At 41.2% G+C, this 8,655-nt stretch overlaps 1 protein-coding gene across 4 annotated transcripts in view; it reads right to left on the reverse strand.

Annotated features, from left to right (window-relative positions):
• Positions 1-714: 714 nt before the first annotated feature.
• LOC111869108 overlaps positions 715-8,655 on the reverse strand; it is a 93,173-nt gene continuing 85,232 nt past the window's right edge. For all 4 annotated transcript variants that reach the window (XR_004513512.1, XR_002843613.2, XM_033753288.1 and 1 more), the window contains one exon: positions 715-1,280. Coding sequence is in view for 2 of the 4 variants with exons in the window: in XM_033753288.1 (XP_033609179.1) it covers positions 1,164-1,280 (117 nt within the window). In the remaining 2 variants the exon portion in view is untranslated. The remainder of the gene's footprint in view (positions 1,281-8,655) is intronic.

The raw sequence follows: 8,655 nt of genomic DNA on the forward strand, positions 1-8,655 counted from the left end.
TGACAGGTCTACATTGTCTGTTGGTTGGTAATGGCTCGATAAACACGTTTCCGCGGCAACAGATACCAACACAACAACTGAAGCCAGTCTTACAGGGGATATTTTCTTAGCGGTCCGTGACGAGTTTATATAATGAGGACACCGCCCGAGTCGATAATCAGTCATGAGTCGCGAGCCTTAATATTTACATACTGCAAATTCAAGCCTACAACTAAAAGAGCCTAGCGGTAGAAATATTACACTCTAGAAATATTTTCCTTCCTATTTTCGAAACTCAAATTTTGAAGCTTGGTAAAGTCGATTTTAATTCGTGTTCCAGTATCGTTGTTCTTAATCCTTAAGGAAATAACGTCCTGTGCGGTCATCATCTCTGTTAGTGTGTACGTGTATGCGCATGCGCGCTTGTGTGTAAGTGTCTGTTTCCACGAGCTCCTCTGTCTGCCGCTCCTGACAAGTTACGAACAAGACGACGGACTTTCATGAATTTTGATATGGACATAACGCAAATAGTTTAAACCCCAATTTCTTTCTTTCTATTTTCTTACAATAAATAATACTAACAGAACGTAATACAAACTACTAAGCTGGCAGAGGCATTACCTACTTTTAATGGAGGGGCCTGAAATTATGTGGTAATATGTGTTAGAGAAATATATACAAATATTGTTAATGTACGTGGAAATGTAAAATAACAATACGGAAACCGTGAGAAATCTGTATTCAGCTTTGAGCTTTATGACAATAACAAATTAATCGTTGAATTTAGCCTTGAAAAAATGCTTAAGTAGATAAATCATAAAGCACTCCAAAATATTTTGTATGATGTATTATTTTGGTATGTTGAGAATTAGAAATTTGGCAAAGGTGCCACCCTCCGAGGTTATATCTTTCGATTTTCAGCCAATTAAAATATTAATCTAGATTATGAACAGAAATAATTCATTAAATTTTGTAATTATTAATTTATAACGAAGGTCATATGATGTAGGGATAAATGCGGGCCGATTACGTCCAAAATTAAATTCGTCTCTTATCTCTTACTTTAAAATTCTTACGTCAAATTCCATCCATATCCGTGTAGTAGTTCTGAATATGGTGTTTAGACAACAACCGCATTACATCTTCCATCATTTCATGGCACCGAAGAAGGCAGAAAATAGAAGTCATTCCATCATGGCCTCCTCTGTTATTTCCAAAGCCCAGATCAGCACAATTTGTTGAGACTGGACTTGTGCTGCCGCCTTGCGGCATTCAATTAACCGAGTCGTGGGAGGACATGGCTGCAAAGAGACGGAGCTAGTACAATTATTCCATTCTCTAATTAAACACAAAACTAGTTAATTGCAGAGAGATGCACTGTCTGATTACGCTAGTTTTACATGCACCAAAAAACGCAAAGGTACAGTGTGAGGCCACAGAACGGAATCTACAGATACAGAGTGTCCAGAATTAAGAATTCACGATAGAACTGAGGAACTGTTACTTCTACTGACGCCATTGGTACAAAGTCAAGTTTTTAGTTATATTTTCTTGACTGAGCTATACAAGAAATAAGTTTCTTCAAATATAAATTTGTAAAAGAAATTCATAATTGAAATTTTCTGTCGAAAATTTGTATTTTTATTGTATTTGCGTTTTGTATTTTCTTTAAGAAAAAGAGATGTAAGGTGAGTACATATAGGCCTGTTTTCAGTAATATTCTCTGCTATTTTAATTGCTCTGAAGCATATTAATAACATAGACAAATCTATCGTCATAATTTTAATAGCACTATTTACGTTTAAAATAATTTGAAGTTGGATGTAATATCAGTCATATTGAAAAAGTGTGCATGAAAGTTGGAAATCTAATGATACATAGAAAATATAAAAATCTAATAAAATATTAGGCCACATACATTTTCCAGTAATGGGTTTTCTTAAATACTTCATAATATTCCAGTGGAACTTTGTGAAAAGCAGTGGTTTTGATTGATCGATAAAGACCGCGGAACTCAATGCAGAATTTGATCGAAATCCGTTCAGTATGTTCTGAGATGAAATTTGTACGAAAATAGAAGGATAAATACGACACTTCGTGAGAACAAAATATATGCCTCTACTTGCACAGAAGTATAGAACAGAGAACAATAGCTTAACACGCCTTAATGTACAACCATAACCAAAATTGTAACGTGAAAAAATATTATGCTATTGGATGCCTACCCAGTGCTGTAATTTTTAATTTTCTACAGTCCGCGAGAACCTGTGTGTATGGTAAGAGATCTTAGAAAAAACACACATTTGTTAAAGTTATACATTTGTAAAAAGCAAAACAAAAACACGGCGTCCATGCGAAATTTCTCTTAGTTTTAGATTTGTTGTCGATAACTAATGAACCATTGAATCTTGGCATGTGAAAATTGGTACAGAAATAGAATATTAATGTAGCTACATATTATTTGAAATGTTATTTGCAAGTAAACTTTTACAAATATGATGACGATGCAAATCTGCGAGGCATCATGTTTGTTCCATCTATTCCATAACTTCCCTCTATATCCCTCTGATATAAATTTTAATATTATATTCCAATCTACACTTAAGTATTCCAAGTGGTAACATCTCTTTGTGGTTACCGACTGTAATTATATGTGCAGTTCTCATTATTATAATTCGCGTTACATCCTTCGCCCATTCAGTGCTCCTTGCTGTGATCATCATAACGGTATCGGTAAAAGGTAAAATTGTCTCTGTGCTTAACTAATTAAGCACTATGTCATGAAGACGTATGGGGGAGTGGATATACAGATCCATATTTTCTTGACCTCGGCACTAGCTGGAGGTGAGTGGTCATCTTCACGCTTCGGCCGCTTTACTCCACGGAAAAGTCTCCGTACCTACTGGATAAGTGGTTGGGTGTACCCCAGAGCCGGTCTGGACGACGTGGAGAAGAGAAAATTCTTGAAATTACCGGGATTCAAACTCCGACCCCTTGGTCATCCAGCCCGTAGCTAGTCGCTATACCGACTGCGCTATCCCTGCTCACCAACAGTATTTGGACATTATGAACTATGACGATCAACATTATGCATTTTCTCCTAGTCTCCTGTTGCCACTTCCTTGGTATGCCACACATTCTTCGTTCTCAGATCTCCTTAGCTTCGTCCTTCTCTCAGTGCGTAAGCTTATTGCAGTATCAGAAGGCTAATTCTTGCTTCCCTGTTGTCACTATCGTTGTGTTTATAGATTTTGGAGTGTTTGAATGCACTGTGTATACAGTAACAGCGTCCGGTTCCACGGTACCGTTCTCTGTTCTGAATTCTCCGTTGCATCTGAGATTGCACAGCACAGCTCGAAGGAGATGAGCTGTGTTGTCATTCACAAACAGTTACGCATCAGGTCCGAAGCGTGACTCACCGTGTTCTTTCCAAAGAAGTAATGACCAGAAGTTACAGAAGATTGTGGTCTCGAGGATTAGCAGCTTCAAAGACGAGATAAAGATATTAATTTTGGGGACATGCTGTTTTCAGAAAGTTGGGTTTCTACTCAATTTTGAGGAGGATGATCCTCAGAGAAGACGGCGCCTGTCACTAGAATCTGAATTTAAGAATAATAATTGTTATTATATATAAATTGGTGCACTGAAGGTGTATATTTAATTCGTAATAATTTTATGTTATCATGGCACAAGTGCAGATCATGGTGGTTGCTCGGTCTAAGGTATGGACGTTCTTCGACTGTTCGAACACTGGGTTCATGGGTCCGAATCCCACTCGAGATATGGATGTCTGTGTGTGCATTTATAATTTGTTTGTGTTGTTCTCTGTGTAGGTGGTGACTCACCGGCAGGCTGATTATCCGTCCAAGGAATCCTACCGTCTGTGTATAAGATCAAAGAACTGAAAAACGGCAAAGATAAAAAAATGGCTGTACAGCTATCGATGAATGATAGGTGGTAGGGTAGTTGGTTGAGGCACTATGCCAGAAGCCGGAAGGTCGCGGGTTCGAATCCCGATGAGCTGGATGACCTAATCCTTCCAGCCGCACTATGACCCTGGGGTCGACTCAACCTCTAACACAAATGAGTACCAGGAATCTTCCTGGGGGTAAAGTATGGCCGATGCGTAGGGCTGACAATTTCACCGTCATCTGAGAGCGGATTGTCTAGAAAATGTGGGAGCCTCGACGTCTCACAAATCTATGGGACTCCATGGTCTGTTACAGGGTTAGCACAAGGTTTGGGCTGTCGTGAAGATGTTACTTCCATACTCGTTCCTTAAATATTGCTATCGCGACTGGTTACGGAGACTTCGATGCAGGGATAGGCGTGGAACTGAGAAGTAGATTAATATATCGAAAGATACTGACACCACAAGATTGTCTCCGACAGATATACGGAGTCTGCAAAGCAATACTGTTCCCCTATCAATGTTCTTTCAAGTTTGCGACTCACATGTATCGGGAACTAGCGTCCAACAAATACACAGCATTTACTCATATTCTGACAGCGCTGAGTCCATGTCCACATATTCTGGTAGTCTACCGCAGTCTCTTCAGGAGATACCGCCGAAGCTGTGACATCTGGGTTTCTTACGGCGGTGCTAAGATGATATTTGTTTTTTGGGATATCACAGAAGACAGTTACCCCAATCTCTTAATTTGGCTTCCCTCTTCTTTCCTAATAAATTTAGAGCGTTATAATTATTTCTATGATCAACAGACACATATGCAGGCGGGCATGAAGTAAGGTAAAGTTATCCCTGTAACAGGTCCTGGAGGCTCATATGGTTGAGAACGTCGAGACTCCAACAGTTTCTCTAGAATATGGGCTCACAGATGGCGGTAAATTTGTCACCCTTACGCTCCGGCCGCCGTTTACCCCCAGGAAGATTCCTGGTACTCATTTCTGTTAGAGTCTGAGTCGATCCCAGGGCCATAGTACGGCTGGAAGGATCAGGTCAATTGAAAAAATCCACCTCATCGGGGCTCGAACCCGCCACCTTCGGCTTGTAGTATAGTGCCTCAATGAATTGCGCTACCGCTTGCCCTCCCTTGTCATTTATTCATCGATGGCTGTACAGCCATTTTTTTTTATCTTGGCCGTAAGCACAGAGAGGCACAAACTTCCTGCATTGCGTCTGCTTCAGCGCGTAGTCTATGAATTGCCAAGATGTATAAGTGTAACAAATGCCACAGTATAGATTCTCAATTCGACCTGTCTACAGTAGTTATACACTGTTAGTCACCTTTAGGTATCCCTGGATTTACTTCATTCGTTGATATAAATGAGATGCAGTTATCATGAGTGTCCTTTTCTTCTGTGTATGTAGGTTAGCCTCATTTTATGAAGCTACACAGCTTCAACGCGTTCTCTGTTCTTGCGATTGAAATTTGATGCTCCAGCGGGACACAAAAGACCGCCTCTGTGGTCTAGTGGTCAGAGTTCCTGGCTACAGATCCAGAGGTCCTGAGATCGATTCTCGACGCTAACAAGTTTTCTGAGAAGTATAGGTCTGGGACGTAGTCCACTCAGCCTCGTGAGGATAATTGTAGAGCTATTTCAAGGAAATAGCGGCTCCGGTCTAGAAAACCGAGAATAACGACCGTGGGGATCCGTTGCGCTGACTACGTGACACCCTCTATCCGCTAGAAGTTGGCACTAAATTCGCCGACAAGCGGCGGTCGCTTGGTCGGTATAGTTCGTTGCGGACTACAGGCTACGGGGTTTGTTTGTTAGCGGGACACAAAAGAAGCCATCCGTTTTGCTCGGCACGCAGACTGCTGCGTACCTCAACAAGGGAGATTACGTGCAGGCAACTTCACTTACGCTGGTGTAATGCACGAAGCCTGCAGGCAGGGTAATTTTGATATGTTGCGTGGTAAATCGGGTGTAGATATTTTTGATGTCTGTCGTTTATTTAATATCAGCAACTCAGCATTGACCGACTGGATGATAATGCACGGAAATTATGTGGAAGGAAACAGTCGTGGTCAACCTACTTTAATAATATAACTTTATCATGGCATTTGCCTGTAGGGAGTAAGGAAAACCACAGAAAATCTCAGTAAGTACAGTTGTTCCGTAGTCGGGATTTAAGCCGGTCGCGTTCCGAATAAGTGCAATGCGCTTTCTCGCTCTGCCAAACCTCTCATTTCGGAAAAAGTATTTAGCTCGAGTCCCGGGCAGGTTGTCGGCTATCTTGACTTAGATATTCACAAGACCGACCTTCCAAGCCATCGCCTTAAACAAATGGCAATTTCTGCCTTCCAATTTCTTGCCGATTCTCCTTTCATGTTAATTTTCAAAATTTGTTTGGGAAGGCCCACACCATTCCGCATATGGGAAGTGTCGTTAACGCTTTCTGACACGTCGCTTTAATTGTGAGTCATGAGATGGAGTGAGATGGCGAGAAGGAAGAAGAGGACAGAGAGACAGATCTAGATGGATAGGAGAGAAAGGGTAAAAAATGAAGGGGGACAAAAAGAAGCGACGGAGGAAAAGGAAAAGAGGAATAATGCAGATGAAGGTGAAGTAAATAAATAAACAGAAAAGAACAGAAGAATTAGAAGAGACGAAAGGAGTAGAGAAGAAACAGAGGAGAACTGTGGAAGAGAAGGAAGAAAATTGGAAAGGATAATAGATGAGAAGGTAAAACAGAAGAGAAAGAAATGAGACGGTAAAGAATTGTTTCCTGATGCATTAGGTGTGGAAGGGTTAATTAAGTTTCTAAGAAAGTAGGAAAGAGAGAGGCAAAGATACAGAACAAGAACAGTATAGGAACTACCACTTCCCGCGTGTCTACTTCCATGGTGCTGTTTTCCGTGCCCGAGGCTGGCCGAGTGATGTCGATGTTTCGAAGGGCTACACGAAGAAATCGGAAAACCTGCCACGGTCCAGAGGCTGGGTCGAGGCCTGCAACCGGTGAAAGTGAAACGGTCCACTTTAAATTTCTATCTCATATGTTCCTCTGTATAGCTGCTTGTTATGAATGTTCACACAGAACACATCCATAAAGAACCAAAGTGGAGCAACTATGCCGTTACATCGTGTGGTTAGCTGGAGCTCTCGCCAACTGACCGTCCCCCGAGGTATGTTTTAACATCATGCATGGCTCGACACAAACATATTTGAATTATCGTAAATGTAAGATCATTCGCGTGTTTTTCGTGGTATACGAGTATTTTACGATGATGTCAATATCCAGACTACATCGCATCGAAAGGTAATGATGACTGATGAATCAGAAATGATATGAAAGGAAATGATGACTGATGAATCAGAAATGATATGAAAGGAAGAAATCGTGGCCTAAACGAGCTATTATCGCTGCATTATCCGAGGATATCTCATGAAAACCACAAAAAACTTCAATCAGAATATCCACTGTCACTATCGAGATTCGAACAGAAAACCTCCCGAATGTAAGTTCTAACTATCACAGATTAATCTGCCAGGTATTGTCCGCGTACAAAAAGCACCACTCCAAGACAGCAGAAGAGGAATTCGAAGTAAATTCTCAAGCTCAGCAAGAGGTCAGAGTCACTCTCCGTCCACATAAATCCCTGAGGAAGAAGCCTGCGGTTTTAGCCTACTTTCTTTATTCTGAAAAAAAATAAAAGTAGGTTTATGAGATCACCATGTTGTCTGTGTATCTATGTATTCCAGTGTAAACTTCTGAATGCCTTAACCATTCTTTAGGGAACTTGGTATATATATACTGACACCTGAACCAATCTCAACTGTGAACTTCATAAATCACTCACATCGGTCTGTGTGTCTGTATGTGTATCCCTCACCGTTGCCTGGTAACGGTTCCAATGAATACACACCCGCTAATAGAAAAATTATTGGGCGCATATTCTTCTATGTGGTTCGTGTTGTATCACAGGCAAATAGGAGATTAGTTCTTTTCAGAATCTCTTATTAAATCAGAATGAGCGCTTCATTAAATCTACTTGTACCATAGGTGAAGGACGAAATATCTTGCTGGGAATTGATCCCAAGTCATACAGCTCCTAGCCAGACAGTTTACAAGTGGATAAAGATAATTGTTATTTGTGCTCATATCAAAACAGATTCTATGAACGTGCATACTAACATGCATTCTCTATTAAGTCCGCCTTCATAAACGCAAGCATAAGAAAGGCGTTTCGTATATAATGCCTCCTATTTTTTGTGTTAATATGTAACCTCTAAGCTGGATGTTGGTGGTGTTGTAGTAAAGGTTGAACCTTCCCGCTAATGTACTGTTAGTTCGGTTGTCGTGGGACAGCAGAGCAGTCTATCAAAATGGTGCGTACGAAACAGAGATGTGTTATTGAATTTCTCACTGCCGAACAAATTGTACCCACTGACATCCATCGACACTTGCTAAAGGTGTACGGACACGATACAGTGGATGTCAGCACAGTGAGGCGGTGGGTAGTGCGTTTCAACAGTGGCGAAAGTGAAGTGCACGACAAGCGACGCCCTGGGCGTCCCTGCTCAGCTGCCACTCCTCACAATTAACATCACCTCGATCAGCTCATCCGTACAGATCGGCAGATAACTACCAGGGAACTGTGTGCAAGGCTTAATATCGGCTGTAATGCATTGGAAACGATGTTGGGGTAGCTGGATTATGGCAAAGTTTGTTTCAGGTGGGTCCCGTGGATGGCTACACAGGGCCAAAAA

The sequence above is a fragment of the Cryptotermes secundus genome, unplaced genomic scaffold, assembly GCF_002891405.2.
Source record: "Cryptotermes secundus unplaced genomic scaffold, Csec_1.0 scaffold546, whole genome shotgun sequence".
Taxonomy (NCBI): domain Eukaryota; kingdom Metazoa; phylum Arthropoda; class Insecta; order Blattodea; family Kalotermitidae; genus Cryptotermes; species Cryptotermes secundus.